This window comes from Pongo abelii, chromosome 2 (genome assembly GCF_028885655.2).
Source record: "Pongo abelii isolate AG06213 chromosome 2, NHGRI_mPonAbe1-v2.0_pri, whole genome shotgun sequence".
Classification (NCBI taxonomy): Eukaryota; Metazoa; Chordata; class Mammalia; order Primates; family Hominidae; genus Pongo; species Pongo abelii.
Window position 1 is genome coordinate 137814590 of NC_085928.1, and position 21884 is coordinate 137836473.

At 38.4% G+C, this 21884-nt stretch overlaps 1 protein-coding gene across 10 annotated transcripts in view; it reads right to left on the bottom strand.

The window, feature by feature from the left end:
• Positions 1-21884, bottom strand: part of PLCL2 (phospholipase C like 2) — a 200891-nt gene that overhangs the window by 144471 nt on the left and 34536 nt on the right. Inside the window, exons 1-2 of one of the 10 annotated variants that reach the window (XM_054552545.2) lie at positions 4668-7731; positions 3811-3914 (exon numbers count right to left, since the gene is read on the bottom strand). The exons of 6 other annotated variants lie outside the window; for them this stretch is intronic. In XM_054552545.2, coding sequence (XP_054408520.1) covers positions 3811-3914; positions 4668-4671 — 108 coding nt within the window. In that variant the 5' untranslated portion in view covers positions 4672-7731. Of the gene's footprint in view, positions 1-3810; positions 3915-4667; positions 7732-9121; positions 9311-9340; positions 12207-21884 lie in introns of those variants that run through there. 3 more of the 10 variants (XM_054552548.2, XM_054552549.2, XM_054552550.2) reach the window with 3 other exon arrangements.

The following is a 21884-nucleotide window of genomic DNA, read 5'->3' on the forward strand; positions in this document are numbered from 1 at the left end:
GGAGAGACTCTGTAGCTGGTGCTGCTGAGGCTGGGGCTGGAGTGGGGTGCTTGGCTGAAGGGTTTTTAAAAGAGAATCATCTGATTGGCCTTTTCCAAAAATCACTCTGGCTATGGGGCAGCTTAGTTTAAAAAGGGCCAAAAATGGAAGAAAAAAGAATGGTCAGGAGGCTAATGCAACAGTGGAATTGAGAGGTGATGGGGGTTTTTAACTTGTGATGAGTGAAGGAGACATGAGATATCCCAGTAATGATGTCAGCAGGCAATAGAGATAAACGTGACAGTCATGAGCATACAGCAGGGAGTTAAAGCTGTGAGTATGGACGGCAAAGTGGGGACCAAGGACTGAATCCATGGGAGCCCCCTTCTCTTAGTAGTAGCAAAAGGCCAAAGAGGTCAGGAGGAGAGGAAAGCTGCAGGCAGGGTTAGAATAAGCAAGCCTACAGAGAACAGAGGTGGAAGCCAAGGGCTCACAGCATAAAGAGGACTGCAGGCCTACAAAATTAAAAGCAGCAGCAGGTCCAGTAGTAGTAACTGCAATAGCACTGTTTAGTAGAAGTAGGAGCAGCAGCCATCCCTCATGAAGCACTTCCTGTGGGCTGGCACCACACTAAGTGCTTTGGACAATTTATGATACATCACATACTCATCACATTTGATCTTTATAATAAAAGAAGCTATTATCATATCTTATAATATGAGGTTTAGACAGGTTAAATAACTTGCCTGATATCACTCAGTTTGTAGCAGAGCCAAGATTTGAACCTCTATCCTATCTGACGCCAAGACTTATTTTATTTTATTTTATTTTAATTTTTCCAACTTTTATTTTAGGTTTAGGGAGTACATTTGGCGACATGACTAAATTGCATGTTGCTGAGGTTTGGTGCACGATTGATCCTGTCACCCAGGTAGCGAGCACAGTATCCGATAGGTAGTTTTTCAACCCACGCCCCTCTTCCACCCACTAGCCCCCAGTACCTACTGTTGCAAGGTCTATTTTAAAACAGCTCAGTTTACAACATGGAACTTAGTTGTGGCCTTTGCAAAAGCAAACGCAAGATTACACAGTTGTGGAAACACAGGAAAAGAGACAGTAAGGAGAGAGAGAGTTGAACTTTTTTTGATTAAAAAGGACAAGAGAGAAACTAAACAGAGGAAGAAAGGGCTGGTTTTGGATGTGAGAAGTGAACAGGTTCAGCAGCTGCAAGGAAAGTCATTCTAGTGAAAGTTTTTTGAAGAAGAGGCAGGAAGGACAATGGGGAAGGGTAGGAGTCAGAACTCAATGGAGGTGCTGGCCCGCTGGGAGGGACATCTGGACGAGGGAGGGTGCTGCCTAGGAACTTCACACAAGATGGTAATCCAGACATCTCATGGCTTCCTGTCATTTCATGTGTCCTTTTCTTACTTTCCATGGTCTCCTCCAAACCCCACTCATTTAGGGCTTTGAATGCCACTGTCTCAAATATGGATTTTTTTAAATAGTATGACTCTTCTTCTTTAGACCCTAAGCCCTCAGGTACCACCCACCACTCATGTGCCTGGGTCTTCCCACTGTTCCCCCAATGCCCGGAAGGAAAATAGACTGTTTCTTCCCCTTCTATGCTGTCCTAGAAACAAACGTTTTTCTGAAGTTTTCTAAATACGTTACTTCGTAGGAAAACATGGAGTGGAAATAATGAAAAGGATCTCCCCAATAAAAGCTGTCCCCAATATTTTGTGCAGTGTAAACAGAATGAGACCTGGATTTTTGTATATTCAGAGGCTCTACAACTCTATCCTCATTTTTGTTCCACTGAGGCTTAATCCATCTTTATAAATTTTATTCTAGAAATAACTACGTTTTTATTGTTTCACCCAATTTTAATACTCTGCACACACATATCTGATAGTTTTCACATTTATTTATGTGTTTGTGGTCTGCTTTGTCTACAGTGTCTGTCCAGCACAACATTCACAAATAACTGTGGAATGAAAGATTCTCCCTTTAAACCTGCTCCCTTGAAGACCACCTCTTTCAAGGCAGTCTATATAATCATACAATCTGGCAAAGTTAAGTGCTAGTAGCAGAGCTCATACCCATGACTTTCATAGTTCCATGTCCCAATAAACTCAACCAACTGATTTTTCTAAAATAAGCATTTAAAGATAATAATGCACAGACTAAAGATTTATATTTGTTTCTATATCAATAGACCTATTAAACTCTAGAAGACTAAACGCTAGTAGTTTGGACTATTAGTCCAAATTCCAACAGCTACTAGACTCTCACCCTAAAAGAAAATATGACAAGAAAGAGTGTGTGATTACCTGCTTACCCTTCACTATCTACAGGGAGAACTGTACTTTCAACATCTGCACAGCATGTATGGGCCTTAGTTGATTTTCAGGAAGCCAAAACATACAGCATGGATTCACAATAATATTTCTAGGAATCTCTATATTTAGATGGAGACAAGATCAGATGATTCAAGGAAACTATACAGCTAGCTGTTAAGTTTTCAAAGTTGAATAAAAGTCAGAAATGAAACTAATATCCTCCCTCAAACGCTTATATAAATTTTCTTCATATTTCTGAATTCATTTGCTCTAGTTTTGGAGTAACAGTGTTAGCTATCTCTGTTTCAGGTACAAATATGAAAACAGTAAACTGAATAGAAATCCTTGATTTAAAGAACTCATGCCTGGGTGGGGCATAAACAAAAGGAGAAAAGGTACAGGGAAAAGAAGCTCAAAAGACATTTTGTGCTCCCTGCATCTCCAAGAAGGCTTCCAGCTATGACATCCCGGTGTCAATCCTATCATACTGCTTCTCAAGCTACCTTTGCACTATACATGCAACAATAAAAGATTACTATTTCCTGGTTTCACATAGAAATGTATTTAAATAAGGGACAATCAAAATCTGTTAGGGAAAGAAAATGGTTAATACACAATCTTCCATAAGTGTACTGTCTTCCCTTAGCCTATGGCTTTCCCCTTCTACCATCCAGTCAACTCTCACTGCAGATACAATGTGGTAAGGCTGGACAGAAAGAAAATGAGGATGGCTGAGGCTTCTTGTATTTCTTTCCGAACTCTCTCTTGTTTTCTACAATACTTCTTCTTCCTCTGTCAGCAATGATTATTGAAATGATCATTGGAAGCTGGTAATTCTAAGTTTTAATTATTATTTTATAGCCCTTTAAAACTGCATTACAAGGTATTTATACAGTGTGGAAGTAGTTCATCTTAATTTAATTATCCAAAAGCTTTATAAAATCATCAAAAAGTTTAAAGCACAGATCCAAACATGATTAACTGCTTGCCCAGTATAAACAAGGCAATGTTTTTGGCAGAGATTTATAATTCACTCCAGTTCAGTAATTAGTAAAAATACATGTAACGATGATTTAACACGATTGCATTATAGGTAGTTATGCTTGAAAGCAGTACTAAAAATTATGTAAGACATGTATATTTTAATATAGAACATCAAATTATGCATAAATTGCCACCTTTCAAACCAACTTTTCATAAAGTAATTTCTGTTGCATTACAAAAAAAATCCAATTTAAAACTGTAACCTGTTATCCAAAATTAATGCAAGTACAACATTTGCTGCTAGAGACTGAGTACGTGACGTGGCTCCTTTGGCTTTTGTTTGATTTGTACTCTCAGTGTTCATAAAAAAGAAACATCTTTTTAAAATCTGCAACAGGGAGGGAGAAATTCAACCATATGCAAGCAAAACACACACCACTAATTTCTAATTAAGTGTATAACTTGGAGTCATTAAAATACGTAGTCAAGTAAGGTTTTTGAAACAAACTTTGGCTGATTTTCCAGATTTTCCACAGCAGGTGGGTGCTTCATCTGAATTGGTCAACCATCCATAGAAAGCCGCAACAGCAAATCTTATGCGGCCAGCACAACCTAGAAGGGCAGGCGGATATTTTAGGAAGGAAGTTTCCTGTTCTTTGATTTATGCTATTAGCACAGCAAATAACTAAATTTAACAACCATAACTGACTCACCATAGAAATACCATGATTCCTGCCCTTTGCCTGAAATCAACTGAGATCAGTCTTTCTAGAAAATAACCTCCCAGGTTCTCAACCTGTCCTCAGGTCTCACTTCACTGATTTCATTTCAATATAACAAATTTAGTTAGTGCCTTGGAATGCTATGAAATTTAATTATATTTTCATGAAGTTTAGTTATAGGGTTCCTCCCGGTAGCCTATTCTTGCTCTGAAGACAAATTACTTGAAAATAGACCATATAAAAGTCAAATACAAACTCCGATCTGACCAATCCTGCTTCCTCTGCATTGGCTATGCCAGTGGTTCTCAACCACGGATAATCTGCTCCTGAGGAGACATTTGGCAATGCTGGGGACACTTTTTTATTGTCATGGCTGATGGGGGTGTTACTGGCATTTAGTGGGTAGAGATCAGCTAGTGGGTAAACACCACGGATATTGCTAAACATCCTATAACACAAACGAGAGCCCCCGCTCACCCCGCCAAAAATTATCCAGCTCAAAATGTTCATAGTACTGAGGTTGAAAAATCCTGGACATATATATATATATATGATAAGACTAAAGCGTTAATACGTACACCTGGACAACATCAGAAAGCCTGTGCTGTTATGAAGAAAAAAAAAAAAGAATGGCTTCCAATACCCATTTTTTCCTGATCTCTGATATGCCAAGAGTAGTTGATTCCAGCCTCGCTTTTTTGAAAAAATATGACTTAGCCTGCTGAAAAAAAGTATTGACAAAGTCATATATTCATTTTCATAGTTAATATCTACAGCCTTAAAAATACCTATGCACCCCAAAATTATCTCCCCAGGGAAACAACTTTTTGTTCTTTCAGGAATAAAATTACACTTGGATTTTCCAAAAATTCATGTAAAAAGATAAACTTTTAACATATGATGCCTGCTTGTTTGCTTTTTCTTTCTTTCTTTTTTTTTAAACAATCTGGCAAAAACACAGAGAACAGACAAACCACAGAGTTTATCAAACAGATACACATGGCACTCTGGGTGGCCTGAAAGCCACCAAACTCCACCTCACTCTTGCAAACAGCACTTACTGGGAACCAGGGCTTCGATAAGGAGCCCATGGTCATGCTAATGTGGACAACACAGCCACTCTGAGCCAAGCACATATAAACAGTCCTATCGCCAGACTCCAGCTAAATTTCTCCTAAACAATTTAGGCAACTCCAGAATTTGAAAACAAAAAATTTCCATTAGGTACCTAAATTACTTCTAAAAGTTTTAGGAAATGTTTAGCTTGCTGCCAAATGATAAATGTCCAGGACTGTGGCATTTTATTTCCTAAGATTCCTTAAGTCATTTTGAGGCTTTGCTTTAGTACTGTGGTCAAGGCCCTACAACCTTTGGTCTTGTTCTGATGGCCTCAAGAGAATGGGTTGTCTTTGGATGTTCTGCATAGAAAGGAACCTACCAACATACAAAGATTAGAGCCACCACAGACCTGAAAAGTCATTTTGATGTTAACTAGTGTTTCAAATAGGAAGGATAACATGAGCTATCAGTGAAATGCAGGTTGCACTACATAAACCATTGGCAATATTTTACGATCTGGATCCTGAACTTTCTCATGCACTCTGGATTTCAAACATTCTATTCTGAATGGGTGTTGGGAGCCATTCTTTCTTTTTTTATTTTTTAACAATGGCACAGGTTCCCTGGTGTTGCCCAGGTATTAGTCCTTAAATCTTATCTCTCTATAATCTATCAACATATATAACATCAAATGTCCCAGAAATTCCAATATTATTACTCTCTAAGACTGCTTCCGCCACACAAACGCATAAAAATTATTTGTTACATAGACTAGGTTGTCCTGATTTTTGGTTCAGAAAAAAAAATTATTATTCGGATCAAAAAGAGATAGATTCCTACAACACATATCCGAAAATTCCTGATGAATTGAAGACCCAAAGGTAAAAAATGAAAACAAATGTGAATATTTATAAAAATCCCAATATTTATACCTCGACCTGTGGTTGAGGAAGAATTTTATTCACACTGAACTACAGGCACAAAGCATGAACAAAATATTTTATTACATTAAAAAAAATCTTTCTGATCAACAAAACATAAACAAAAGCATAAATAAATGAGAGAAATCCTGCAACAAATAGAAAAGACAAAAGGTTAAGCAACTAAATAGTAATAGAGCTCTTAGAGATAAAAAAGACAAAGATAAACAGCTCAGGGGGAAAATAAGCAAAAATATGAATATGTAATTTGCGGAAATATAATTAGTTAATAAGCACGAAAAAAACTTCAACTTTGCCAGTACTCACAGAAATGCAAATTAAAATGAAGAAAAGGTATGTATTTCCTGCCTATCAGATTGGTGTCAATTCAAAGCGATAATACTCAGGCTGAAGCTAGTGCCCCTAATTGGTAATGGACAATTGGTATATTAGCCTTTCTGGAGGCAATTTGACTACATTATTGAAATATTTCAAGATCTTTCCTTTGACTCAGCAAGTCTACTTCCAGGATTTGTCCAAAAGAAATAATGAGGAGGTTTCATAAAGAAGCAAGAATAATATGTTAAATGCATTGCACATAATCTTTTTGTTAAAAGTGAACAACCAGAGGGCTGAGGGTCTCTGCCTCCATGCCCACGTCTCAAAATTGCTAACTCCTGTTGATTCCACTGTCTGAAGAGCTCTTATATGTCTACTTCTTCCTACTTGCACTGCCATTTCCTAGTTCAGGCCATCACCTTTCACTTGGATTACTGCAACAGCTTCCTACATAGCATCCCACCCCTTTCCGGTTCACTCTCCACCTGGCAGGCAGGATGAGATTTTTAAACACAAATCAAATAACCTCCCACTCCTGATAAAGGTCTTCACTGGCCTCCCATAGCCTTACGTCCAACCTCCTTGACACTTGTGGAGAGCTATGGTGATTCCAATGCCTGATTACCTTGCCAGTCTCCTCTCCGGACTGCCAACAGACACACTTCTGAAGCTCAAATGGGCCATGATGATCTCTGGGCATGCTGCTGTTCCCTCTCCTAGAACACAGTTCCTCACACTATCCTACCCTTTCCTAACCTATGCTCCTCACATTCTCCAGGGCTCAGCTTAGCAGGAACTTCCTTAGGGTCAACCTCTCCTGCTTCTCCAGCACTTGAGTGAAATGTAGCTCTTAGGCACCACTATCCACAGCATCCTGCACTTACCCAAAACCACAGCACTGGCCACTTTATGTGGATTTAACTGTGGGTCATTAGTTTACAGGTGTCTCAGGTCACTTCTATCATTGCATGACCTTTTCAGACAACACAAAAGCCTTTGCATGCCCAATATCTAGGGGTCCTTTCCTTATTCATACACCAAGCCTTTTTTGTTCATTTGTTTTTGAGACAGTCTCACTCTGTCGTTCAGGCTGGAGTGCAGTGGTGCAATCTCGGCTCACTGCAACCTCCGCCTCCTGGGTTCAAGCGATTCTCCTGCCTCCGCCTCCTGAGTAGCTGGGATTACAGGCACCCACCATCATGCCCGGCTAATTTTTGTATTTTTAGTAGAGGCAGGTTTCACCATGTTGGCCAAGCTGGTCTCGAACTCCTGACCTCAGGTGATCTGCCCCCCTCGGCCTCCCAGAGAGCTGGGATTACAGGCATGAGCCACCACACCTAAATATTCCTCAAGAAACTGGCTAAATAAATTACACATCTATACAATGGATTACTGCACAACCATAAGAAAAAAAATAAAATATTTACTTGGAAAACATCAGGAAATAGTGTAAGGTTAAAAAAAAAAAGAAAAATGCTGAACAATATTCTAATATGCTGCTACAGTGTACGAAAAAGCAGGCACATGAATATATGTGCTGGTTCATGAGTCAAGTATCTCTGGAAGGACACACTTGTGGGAAGGGAAACTGAGTGGCTGAAGTCAAAATGGGGAGAAAGGCCTTTCCCTGTATAATCTTTTACTGTTTGGCTTTGTTAGTATATTTCATATTTCAATGATAGCTTACTTTGGATTTTTGTTTAACTAAGTAGTCGTAAGTGTTTTAGACAAAACTCTTTAGAGGAGGAGCACAAAGGCTAATCTTCCACCACTCCCAAAATGAAACAAAACAAACACCTTACAATTTCCAGTGCTCTCGAACGAGGCTGTGGAGAGGTGGCAGCGGCATCTTCCCTGCCCGGTGACGGAGCATGTCACAGGGGAGCACTGCTGCCTTCTCTCTCGGGTCTGCTTCGCTCCTCTTTTGCAGTCCTTCACTCAAATTTCCTGAGCAGCAACCACTGTAAAATACTCCTGCTGTCCAATAATACTTAGGTACGTTTCATTTTCTTAGAGGCAATGTGAAACTATGACAGTTTCTTCTCACAAAGTGGTGCTGGAATCAGCCTTAAAGGAAAAGCAAAACTACGAATTTCTACAGCCAAGAGTACTAACTACAAATTCTGCTTTTGTGTCCCATAATAGTAGAAAATAAATGAATGGATGAACTAAAGAAAAGAAGAAGAAGGAAAAAAGAAAGAAAATCTTCTCCAACAGACTTCTCCTTTTCCTTTGACTTGGAACAGCCACCATGGCAGGACAGAGTGGGGCTGTTTCTTCTTAATCAGTACTGGGTTACAGAGTCCATCTATAACTAATAAGTTGTAATTCATGCCTTAGATTTGTTTTCCCTGCAGCTAAAAGATACGTTCAAGGGAGTAATATGCTCTGGATCTCCTGTATTTTCTAGCACCGATCAGCTACCATGCATTATTTACCAGCATATGGCTGTAGAGAGAAGGCCCTCTCCCAAAAGATAACTGCAATGGAGAGAGAGAAAATTCAGCAGAAAACCCAGACAAAATATGATAATTATGAAACATCTTACTTCTTGTCTTATTACCAAGATGAAAATAAATACCTCCAAACAAAACTGCTAAATTTAATTCCCAAGATTTTAAAAAGTACGCCTTGAATTCAATATTATCTGAAACATGGAAGAGGACTAATGGTACTCCAAAATGCTTAAGTGAGAAGAAAAAAATTCAATCTAATTGTCTTAGTAAAACATCAGGTGAAATAATATGCATGTTATTACCAAACAAAGGATGTTACTAACCTGAAATAAAGATAGATATTGAAAAGTTAGTCCTTGAGACAATGCGTATGCTAACAGCTGATACTACCTAAACCACATAGCAGAATGGTTTTCAAATCCAGGCCTAAGAAATACATATAAATTCAGATTCAACTAAAAATTAAGAGCTATCCTAATTCTGGCAGCCATAACGAATTACCATAGACCGGTAGCTTAAAACAACATAAATTTGTTTCTCACAGTTCTGAAGGCTGGAAGTGTGAGATTAGGGTGCCAGCGTGGTCGGGTTCTGGTGAGGGCCCTCTCCAGGCTGCAGATGGCTACCTTTTCCTTATATCTTCACATGGCAGAAAGACAGTGAGCTAGCTCTCTGGCCTCTTCTTATAAGAGCACTAATCCCGTTCATGAGGGCTCCTCCTTCATGACCTAATTATCTCAAACCATCACATTGGGGATTATATCTCAATGTATGAATTTTGGGGGGACACATGAAATCATAAGTTTATTCTATGTCAGAACTTAGTGTCTTACACTATACAAGATGCTTTCATATCCAATATCTCATCAAGTTCTTAAAATAACCTGTCAGGGAGGTATTATTCTCACTGCAAGGGAGAAAACTGAACCTTAAAAAAAGAGACTTGCCTGGGGTCATTCACGTAATAAATGGCAGCAACCGAACTGGAACCTGGACCCTCAGACTCCAAGACCAATGCCTGTTCTCTATAAATAATATTTGTGAGGTTTTCTTTTCTATCCCTTAAAGGCAACAGTTGTTAGTTAAACTTCATTTAGACAGAACATTGACAATGCAACCAGGTTATTCTGTCTGCTGATAAAGAAAGTCTCTATTTAAATTGTTTTTATAGGAACAGAACATTTACGTGCTTTTTTCTAAGAGAGAGGAGAGAATGAAATAGGAAGAGAAAAAGACTAAAATGAGATCAAATACAAATAAGCATTTAATTGTTCCTCTTCTATTTCATACATCTTTTTCTAATTCAAGTCACTTAAATATAGTCAATAGCTTTTGTGCTTACATCTGTGCCAGACACGGATCTAAGTACAATCTGGGTTCCTACTCTCAAAGATCTCAGAATGTAGCAGAAGAGCCAGACCTTCAAATAAAAATTTACCACAAAGTTTCATGAGCATTAGAGTTAAAAAAAAAAGGGCAATCCAGAGGAAGAAGTGAATGCGTCTTCCTGGGAAGGAGGTTCAGAGAGGAATGGCTTGCCAAGGATGTAGTATTTGGGCTGAGGAATGGGAACTGGCCAGCAGGAAGCATCATCTTCCAAGCAGAAGGCATTGGAGGTACAGATATGGATCCTACCCTACTACCTGTCTTTACAGAGGAAAAAATAGAAGACTGACATGCCTAGAATATCATCTTGGAAAATGGAGTAGTCAAATGTACACGGGAGTAAGCAAAACGGGAGATAAAGATGGTGCCAAGATTTCTTGCTCATGTCATAAAGAATGTCATTAATGGACATAGGAACTCATGCAGGAGCAGCAGACTTAAGGAGAAAATCATGAATAACATTTGGGACATGCTGGAGTTCAGGTGCTTGTAGGAGAGCTCCACAACGCATAAGAAAACAAGCCACTTCAGATTAGGAGGGATGATGGGGTTCACATGTCTGAGGAGTCATCCCTTAGGGAGTTTACAGAAGTATCACTTGTTTACTACTCTAGGTTCAATTTCTTAGAGACGAACAGAGGCTGAAGAAGGCTGTATCATGAGAAACAACTCTGATTTGTGGTAATACCCTAGGAGTTTAAGAAAACAGTACACTATAACTCTTTTATTTATAGCAGTTCTGATCAAAACAGATAAAATCAGCAAAGGTCCTATTCATACATTGGTTGGACTATAGATCTACAGATAGAATAAATAACAATTAGGAGACTTTCAAACACAGCTGTTCCCAATACTGGTTCTTCCCTGCAGTATTTGAGGGAGGGCCATTGTTTTCTCTCAGCCACAAGTATTTATGAACTTGGAACGCTCCCTCAAATTTGGGTGTTCTTTCATCTACTCGTGAAATCTCGCCTGTCTTTAAAACGAGGGAAACAAAAATATGAACCCATGAGGTTGCTTTCTCAAGTTAAATGGAGAAATAATAAAAAACATACTCTAACCCACGTTAAATTTTTTGTACTAAGAGAAAAGGGAATAAACTAGGAATCTTTACTGCAGAAGAGCACTGTTCTAGGTTCGGAGACAGAAGCCACACCAGGCGAATTCTGGCTGCACAATACCACTCTAACTTGAAAGTCACAGGAGTCTTGTGTGTCCTTGGGCAACTCACCTCCCACAATACTTCTCCATGTCTAAAAGAGAGGCCTCTGTCTTCCCAAGACTCTCTGAGAGCCTGTGAGAAGTAACATGCAGGCCTTACTTGGAGGCTCTTGGGAGAAGTCTATAAACAAAGCCCAAAGACCTCAGGGCTACCAATTAGTACAGTATCAAAATGCATGCCAGCTGTTCACTAGTTCCTTTGAATGTATGCATGCAGCACCTTCTTTATACTCAAATAGTTCCTATGTCAGGATATAGAGAGCATTCTCCTCTCTTCAAGTTTCAGAAGGACTCAACTTCCCCAGGCCTCCAAGATTTGGAGATGGTGAGAAATCCTCCTGCCCAGTACAGGAGACTGGGAAAGAGGAAAGTTTGCTATTCCTGGTCAGAAAAACAGCACATCAACAGTCAGCAGAAAAGAAGGAGATGCTGGAAGTTCTATCTGTGCACAGAGAAATCAGAAAAAGAGTCAATGGCTGCTGTTCAATAAAGTTAGATTTGGGAGGCTTTCTCTAAAAGTTAAGAATGATTGCAAAGTGAGTTGAGTATGCATTCCAAGTCAACTCCCAGAGTGTCTGATAACTTCACCAGGAAGCTCTGATTCCTGCCCACCTTCCCAGAAGTCTTTTTGGGAAACTTCTCTTTTCTTGCCTTTCAGGACTTAAAAATATGTTATCATTATGGAGAGAAGGTCAAAATGGTCCATTAAACTCTCATTTTCAGGAACCTACAAATCTTAACTCTGGCAGCCTCTATAGGCTCTGAGACAAGTCCTAGTGCAGAGCAGTTTCTTTTCTCCTCCCTGAGCCCCATTCCCTCCTCCCCTCCCTCCCAAGCTCCTTGCTTTCCTAGTTGTCTCTCACTCCTTGCTTAGCATCACCATCTTCATCTCTCCTGGCATCTTACCCTCAGCATTTAAATTTCTCAAGCCTCTCCTGAAGCGTTCTTTTAACCCAGCACTCAAATTCCAAGTCTCTTGTACAGCAATCACCACCACCCCCCTGCCCAATCCCATTCACAACTAACCTTGAGAAAATTTCTAAACTCACAGCCTCTACTGTTTCACTTCCCACTCACTCTCAAACCATCTGTCCCTCCACTGAAATGGATTTTTGCCAAGGTCACCCACAACCTCCACGATAGCAAATTCATGAATGTTTCTGAGTCCTCATGTCATTTGATAATAATAAGGATAGCATCACCCAATATTTACTAAGCATTTCTTATATGCCAAGCTTGGTACTCCATACTTCTCATACTTGAGCTGGGCTTCACAACAAGTAGATGAAGTAGGCTTTACAATTATACCACTTTTATGAATTGAGCCTTTGCAAAGTAATGCAACAGGTGACAAATATCACACAACCTGCAAGCTAGGCAGTTAGGATTCAAACACTAGCTCAGCTCCAGAGCCCAGGCCCTCAACCCTGCAGGTTGCGGCTTCCTCTCTGCAGCATCAGACTGCACCCTTTGCCTGGCTCTGTACTTTCTCCTGTGTCCTTCTTGGTCTCTATCTGGGGCTGCTCTTCCTTGGTGCACCCTTAAACATGGATTTCCCCAAGGTTCTACCCTCAGCTTCTCATCCCTGGAGGACTCTCATACAGTCCCTTGCCTCAATTATTATACACAGAAATGCAAAATCGGCCTCTGTAGGCAGTCTACTGCCTGGTGTCCCAAACTGGTCTACCTCCACAGATGCCTCAGCTAAAACATGTGCAACATGGACTCAGCTCATCTACTCAATTCGAATGAAGTGCCCATTCTGAGATACTCTCTCAGCCTCTTGGAGGGCCTCCCTCCTAGCACTAACTACATTGTGTTGTAGTTACTGGGTCTGTCTGCCTAACCTGTGTATCACCATTGCCTCCCCAGTGCCTAACATAGGAGCTAGCATGCAGTACGTGCTCACACAGCAATTATGAAATTAGGTAATGCAGAGCCTTTGGCTGGTCATGTAACCTCCCTAGACCTCAATTTCCTCACCTGGAAAATGAGAGTTGGAGCACAGGAATGGGAGTATGTTCCATCCTGCGAGCTGCCTTTGAAAAACAGGCTGCTGTCAAATAAGCTGAAACATGCTGCATGTTCGCCTCTTGGCAATTCACTTTAGATATCACATTGAAAGCTCTGACAATTTTTTGTTGTTGTCTAAATAAGGGTTTCCCAAACTTATTTGACAACAGAATATTTTCCTAGAGTATCCCAGTCCCTCCAACATGAGTGCTGCTCCATGGAGTGTACACTTTGGCAAACCCCAGATCAGTGGTTCTCATCGTGTGTGGTGGGGGTGGGGGAAACAGACAGGTAGGGGGAACCCTGCACTACTGACATCTAGTGGGTAGAGCCTACATCCTACAATGCACAGAACAGCCCCCACAACAAATAATTATCAACGCAAAATTGTCAATGGTGCCCAGGTTGAGAAACCCCGTGCTAGACCAACCTTTACGACCAAAGTCCCTTCCAGCTCTTAAACTTCTGATGCCACCAAGCCATAAAAACTTGTTGATGCCCCAGATACAGATAATGGGACATCTCATTTAGAACAAAGACTAAGCAATGATGCATTCCTTTTAAACTAACAAAAAAGGTTTGATTAGAATGTTTGCTAACCATTCTTGCCTATTTTCATATTTGTCTTCTATTGTTTATTTCATGTTTTTTGTATTTTATTATCAATCTTTTATTTACAACACATTTGTAGCATAATATTATGGAGCAATCACTGGAAAAATATTCACTTTGGTCACTATTAAAAAATTAAAGAGAAATGCAACAATTTACACCATACTGTGCAATCAGACGTTTTGCAAACATTCTGTGAAGGGTTTACCCAGTTCTTCCTTAAAGAATAACTTAAAGGTAGTGCTAAAAGGGATGACGATTTTGTTTAACATTTCACTTTAGCTATAAAAAAATTAGTCTGTGTTCAAATTACATTTGCTTCAGGGAAGAAAGAAAAGAAAAATAAATTGCTTTAAATTAAATACATATCAAGGACAAAATGAATAACTAGCAAATAAATATTTTTAATTGATTTTTTTCAGCCACCCACTTCCCGTTCTTCCTTCGCCTTAAAAAAAAATGTGGCCAGGCGCAGTGGCTTACATCTGTAATCCCAGCACTTTGGGAGGCGGAGGCCGGTGGATCACAAGGTCAGGAGACCGAGACCATCCTGGCTAACACAGTGAAACCCTGTCTCTACTAAAAATACAAAACATTAGCCAGGCGTGGTGGCGGGTGCCTGTAGTCCCAGCTAATCGGGAGGCTGAAGCAGGAGAATGGTGTGAACCTGGGAGGTGGAGCCTGCAGTGAGCCAAGATTGCACCACTGCACTCCAGCGCGGGTGACAGAGCGAGACTCCGTCTCAAAAAAATAAAATAAAATAAATAAATAAAAATAAAATAAAAGGTTTTGATTATAAATGATTTTGTTTGTTAGATTAAAAATCTGATCACTATATTAAAATAGGCTTTGCCTCTAAGTAGTTTCAGAGAGTATTTTAAGACATTATTTATCTTTCAAAAAATTACATTTAAATAATGACATAACAGTAATAATAATAACAATAGTTAATATTTATTTAGCACTTAGGAAATGCCAGGCAACTGCTTTGCATACATGACCTCATTCTAATACAGGAACACCTAGAGGTAGATACTGTTAATCCCGCTTTACAGAGGAGGAAAATGAAGTTTTTCTTCAAGAAAAGGCATTATTCCTCAAAGTGACACTGCTAGGAAGTAGTAAAGCCAGCCCTTGCATCTGTCTGATTCTGGAGCATTTGATTATGAATAATGGGCTTTTTTTGTTTGTGAGCAACTTAAAGCTGATTAAATAGAAATGTCAATTATCATGAAGAATCAGCAAAAGACTTAATTCTGATGGGCATGGCAGTAAAACTCAGAAGCTCTGGGGAGGCTGATCAAAAAAAAATAATTTTAACTGTTTTCATGCAGATACTCTCCTTGCAAATTGTCAGCATTTGAAACATTTCATTTATAGAAGTATAAGTTAATATGGCCCACTCCTTTTCTTTGTGAACTTGAATTTGTCACCTAAAAGCAGATTGGGCTGCTTTAGAAAACAATCTCACGGTTTTTCAAAAAATTAAATATAGAGTTACCACAGAACCCATCAATTCCACTTCTAGATATATACCCAAAGAGAAATTAAAATATACATCCACACAAAAACTTGTATACTAATGATCATAGCAGCATAGTCAATAATAGCCAAAAGGCAGAAATAACTCACATGTTCTTTAACTGATGAATGGATAAACTGTGGCATATCCATACAATGGAATATTATTCAGACATAAAAAGGGATGAAGTACTGATACATGCTGCAACATGAATGAACCTTTAAAATATTATGCTAAGTGAAAGAAGCCAGTTGGAAAAGGCCATATATTGTATGATTCCATTTATATAAAATGTTTAGGAAAGGCAAATTCAGAGAGACAGTAATTTAGTGGTTGCCAGGGACTGGGAGTAACTGTTATGGGGCAAGGTATGAAAAGAGACATGAAAATGTTCTGTAATTATATAGTGGTAATGGTTGCAAAACTATAAATACAATAAAACTAATGGATTGTATGCCCTTAAAAAATAGATTGTATGGTATGAGAATTGCATCTCAAAAAATTAAAAGCATCACATTAGATAGCAGCAATAAAGAAAATGAGCAATAGAGCTCATGTTTATAACTTGAATTGGCTAAGATAAACATATGTGCAAACAGAATTTTGGAACTCTAAGTGTACATGCTGGTTAACCATACTGGCCTAAATCATTTTACATTAAAAAAAAAACCCCTGGCTGGGCATGGTGGCTCACGCCTGTAATCCCAGAACTTTGGGAGGCTGAGGTGGGCGGATCACGAGGTCAGGAGATTGAGACCATCCTGGCTAACATGGTGAAACCCCATCTCTACTAAAAATACAAAAAATTAGCAGGGCGTGATGGCAGGCACCTGTAGTCCCAGCTACATGGGAGGCTGTGGCAGGAGAATGGCATGAACCTGTGAGGCAGAGGTTACGGTGAGCCGAGATTGTGCCACTGCACTCCAGCCTGGGTGACAGAGTGAGACTCCGTCTCAAAAAAAGAAAAACCTGTATTCTGTAGATTTAAATTCCATATACATGAAATCAAGCTGAATAAAATCTAAAATCCTGACCTAGAGGTATACTCTAATACCTAGTAAAAATCATTGCTTTAAGAATATCATGGTTATTTGCAATCACTGACTTATACTGAACAATGCTGGTAAACTACCCTCCATGCTGCTGCTGGAAACAGGGCAGTGGCCCTTATAGAGTGAACAGAGAAATCTATCACTCTGCATTTTCTCTGCCAATGACCTTTAACTGGTATAGTCCAACAGAGAGTGACTGTAGGTTGTAGAAAAGGTTAACTTGCTAGGGCCGAGTGCATGTTCAGGAAAGACCTGAGATACCCCTAAACTCTCACCTCTGGCTGACCTCCAGGCTCTGTGCAAATAGGAAGTGAAGGCTAAGGCAGAGTTGTAAACTGCTGTTTCAGTATTAAAATATGTTTCGACATATACACAGAAGCCAAGTACAAAGACTAGGAGTTGTTTGTGGTATTTTGTCCCAGGTGTTTAAGGAAATTTCTGTCAATCACTAACTGACTGCTAAGCTAATAGAACAGAAGCTTCAATGGACATATATGACAAAGAATATAGACTTTATAAAATTAGTATAGAAATGTCACTAACCAAATCAAAAACAACAACTACAATAAGCAGCAACAAACCCTGGGGAGTGGGGGAAATCTCATTTCCAGAGTTGCCACATTATAATATTAAAAATTACAGTTTTCAACAAAACTACATGGTATGCAAAGGAACGAAGTATTGCCCATACACAGGAAAAAAGGCAACTAAGTAAAAACTGCCTGAGGAAACCCACACATTGGATGTACTAATCAAAGATTTTTAATCAACCATGTTAAATACACTCAAAGAGCTAAAGGGAATCATGCACAAAGAACTAAAGGAAATCATGAGAATGATGTCTCACCAAACAGAGAAGATCAATAAATAGATCAAAATGACTTTTTAAAAGGAGCCAAACAGAAATTCTGGAGTTGAGAAGTATAATAACTTAAAAGAAAATTTCACTAGAAGGGCTCAACAGCAGAAGGAATCAGCAAACTTGAAGATAGGTCAATTGAGATTACCCAATCTGAGGAGCAGAAAGAAAAAGAAACGAAGGAAAATGAGTAGTCTAAGAAACTGGTAGGACACCATTAATTATGCCAATATATGCATAATAAGATTTCCACAATGAGAGGAGAGAAAGGCATAGAAAGAATATTTGAAGAAATACTGGCTGAAAACTCCCCAAATCTGATGACAAATGAAAAATAATGTTTAATTAAAGGTGATACTAACAGAAGTGGTTATGTGAATGTATGAAGGGCAAATGCACCAAGCCCCATGCCACCAGGTGTTTCTGACACAAGAAGAGTGAAAGTCTGAAAGAATAGAATTCCTGGTCAATAAAAGTCCATTGAGAGGTGGCTGCTGTGCTAAAGACCCTGAAGAGGGCAAGAGGAAATGGCAGGCAGAAATCCAAGCCTCTGCCTGTGCAACCCTGGCCACTTTCACTGGTCTTCAGTCTTCTGCTGTCATTGCTCTCTTGCTCCTTTTGCAGCTGTGCTGCAACCTCCCTGGTCTTCCCCTCTCCTCACTGCTAGATCACCTGATGTGATACCTGCCGTCCAGCTGACCAGCTGCCTGCCCCCACCTCCACTCTCAAATCACCAGGGTGGTGAACAGCCACTGTTATGGACTGAGGTCTCCCTTATCCCTCCAACAGGAGACAAAAGACTGAGACCCCTACCCTAGATGTTGTAGAGTCTGAGTCACTCTGGTCAGGTATTCCAACACAAATCACATTTTAATGGCTGGTTGGTGGTTGTGAGGGAGCCGAGCTTATTTTGACACTTAAAAATATTTTATTATACTTAGTGATCTTTTAAATTCATTCTTAGAAAGAGGTTGCTATATTTTAAATATGTATTATAGAGGGGTTATTGTTTTCTCAAATGAATCCTTTTTTTCACCTTTACAGTAAGTATTGATAGGGAAATCAAGGTTTGATACGCACTATTTTGCCTTCAGAAGCTTTTCTGTTTGTCCAAGGTATTAATGGATGCCTTGATGGAGGGTGGGTGAGGGAAGGGTTGTCTTTTATTAAACGCTATACTTTACCCTCTTTTGAGGTGGTATATTTAGCTGTCTCTAACATTATTTTTTTCTTAATATATTTTTTCTTAACATATTTTTCTTAATAATATTTTTATTTTAATTACTTTGGGCTAGGAAAGTATTCTATGCCCATTCACAGGTAGAGTTTCATTTGCTCATTCCCAATTATGATATTTGGTACAATACTGACAGAAATATCCCATACAGGATATCTTCAACAGCACCTAATATTGTTTCTAAGCCCTCTGTTAAAAACGCATACATGCATATGAAGAGTATAAACGCATACATGCATAGGAACACATATTTCCCTAATTTGGCCTCCTCCATAGCTATATATGGTGGAATTATGAGATCTTAGGAACGATTTCTTTTGAGAAAGGAAGTAATCTTTCATGAGAGTTGAGACACAATGCATCAAAGAAGGTTCCATCCAGTTAGAAAAGCATGAAGTGATTTTACATCTTTAAAGTTACCAATTTTAGACCTTTATAAAATTTCAAAATTGTTTTAAAGCTTTGCGGGAGGTAATATGCTTAAAATAGATTTGACTTAGCATTCCTATTAAAACTCTAAATCAGAGTGCTGAATTCTGAATACTGAAATTCTTCCTGAATAAGTTTTAACATAACAAAAACTGCAGAGCCAAATTCTTCTAGCAGTAAAGATTCTGTTTCATAGGAATTTTAAAAGTTCAAAACTATTAAAAAGTATAAATTTTCCTCCTACCCTGACATAGATTAAAAATAGCTTTTGTTGTATCACATTCTTTTTAAATAGTTGCATGCAACTTTTTTCTCTCTCCTTTTTTTTTTGCTCTGCTAAAAATACGTATAACTCAACCAACCTACTAAAATCAAAGAATCTTTAATTTTCTTTTTCCCATAGCTTCCAGTTTCTTGGATGAGATTTTTCCACACAGTTATCTTAATATTTCCTGTGTCCTTACTTAAAGAACAGTTCAATCTGGACCCTTCACAATCAAATTCTTTCTTGATGATTGCCTGATTAATAGAAAGGCGGTGGTTATAAAGATCATGTTAAAATGATTTACACCTGTCTTTAGAAAAAAATTTTGCACTTGTATATGAAAATAAATTAGTGACATTCTGGGAATTTAGAATCTTGTTCCCTCAAAGTCTGCCATACTTCTATTTCACATTGTTGTAATATACAGGAAGCAGTACATCTCCTGTTTTTCTCATCCACATCCTCACCCAACCTTTGAAGAATGCTGAAAGTCTGTTGAAATAAGATCCCCTTTTAGGAAAATCTAGATACTGTTTTCCTCAAAAGATTATTCTCAGCTCATGTGTTCAATAATCTTACCCTTTCCTAGATACTCTATCAGCTTGCCAAGAATGGATGTGAAATTCACCAATTCACACTTTCTCAAAGTGTCTGGAGCAAGTAAGTCACATTTCCAATACATCAGACCGCCCATTGCAATCCCTTGGTCACGATATTGAAAGCTTTCTTATATGATGAAACAGATGATTAAATTAAAACTAAAATAATCTACTTGACACTAATTATTTGAAAGACTCTTTTCAAAGGCAACCTTATTCTGGAACAGTCCATTTTAAAAATATATGACTAAAATATCTGACTAGCTCTCTCCCTACCATGTAGCATGTATTTGTTGCTATAAACACACTTAAGCTGAGAGCTTTGCTCCATGCCCTTAGGAAAACTTACCATATGAGCTAGGCCCACAAATAAAATAAAACTTGTAATGTTTAAAGATGCTTTTCAGTCAAAATGTTAAGCACCTTTTCAAAAAATGGCCTTAATCTATTTTGTTCATCTGCATAAAATTCCTAATTCAAACTTTCATTGAAATGAGAAATAATTTTAATGGCCATTACCACACCAAACTTCCTTTAAAGGACAAAAATAAAGGAAAGCTATAAATGTGGAATTACCAAAACACATTTATAGATTATGATTTGGTGTGAGAAATTAGTATTCAAACTGTTTTCTTGTATTCTCATGTAGTAGTGGTTGTAATACAGTGGTTATCAATCCAATAAAATCCTATTTATTCATAGTATTTGAGGAACTGAGTGGCCTATGGTTAAATGAGAAGAAAATATAGTTTTAAAATGAATTAAAACACCATACAAGCATTTTCACTCCTGCATTTTTTAAGCAATGCCCTCCCTAAAGGCCCTCTCCACCCTCATCAATAGCCATGCTAGTGTGTAATAGCCACTCACAGGGCTCAAAGCACTTGCTCTCGTTATCTCTCGCCCTAATTTATATATCTGCTTTTAAATTTTTGGTTGACCTTTCCAGTTCAGATTCTCAGTAAGTGAGAATTCATCATATAATCATAGTAAGCAATAAAATTAACTTTTATAAATTAATTTTAAATATGTGGAATACCCTTGAGAATTATATAATACTAATAATGCCTTATTATTATATCATCTATAAAAGAAAAATATATAAAGATTAAGATCCTATCTAATAAATATAATTTTAAAAAGTTAAATGATATTTTAAAGCCACTCAAATCAGTAAATAATATCCTCAGTTGCCTTCTAAAGAGGCTGTTCCAGAATCTGGAATCCATGATCAAGTGACTCAAGTACCTATTGTTCCATTCACATGCTACAGTGTGGAAGATGCTTTAGAGGTGACAATGTAACTCAACTACAAACACAAACAGTACCATTAATAAAATATTATGGAAAAATAATTTCAATTTGTGTAAAAACACACAGGATATTTGCCTCACTGATTTCTACTCCCAGAGACAGTCAGGAAAATAAAATTGGGGTTGACAAGATTATACTCTGGTGATTAAGTTTTAGACAGATGCCATATATGTGCTACATATATGGATATTCATTATTCTATAATTTGCCTGAGTGAATTTTCAATTGCTTTGTTAATTCTGACCCCACAGCTTACAGAAAATACCATTTCAGAAGTCCATGTTCACAGAATCTTTGCAATAAGGGTTCCCAAGAAGAACACTTATTCATGTGCCAATACCTCAGGTGACTCTTCCTCACTCTGAGGGAAGCACCTCCAAGAAAATAGATGTCCCCTCAACCAGACTCTAAAAAAGGCCAGTCATAAGGAGTATACTTTTTCTGTAGGCTAACTATATAGGCTGCAGAATTCATAAGCTAGTGGAAGGCTAAATATTAAAGAGCTAAGCACACAACTTTAAAAGTCAGAAAAATAGCAAAAAGAATAAACCCAAAGAAAGAAAAAGAAATAACGATA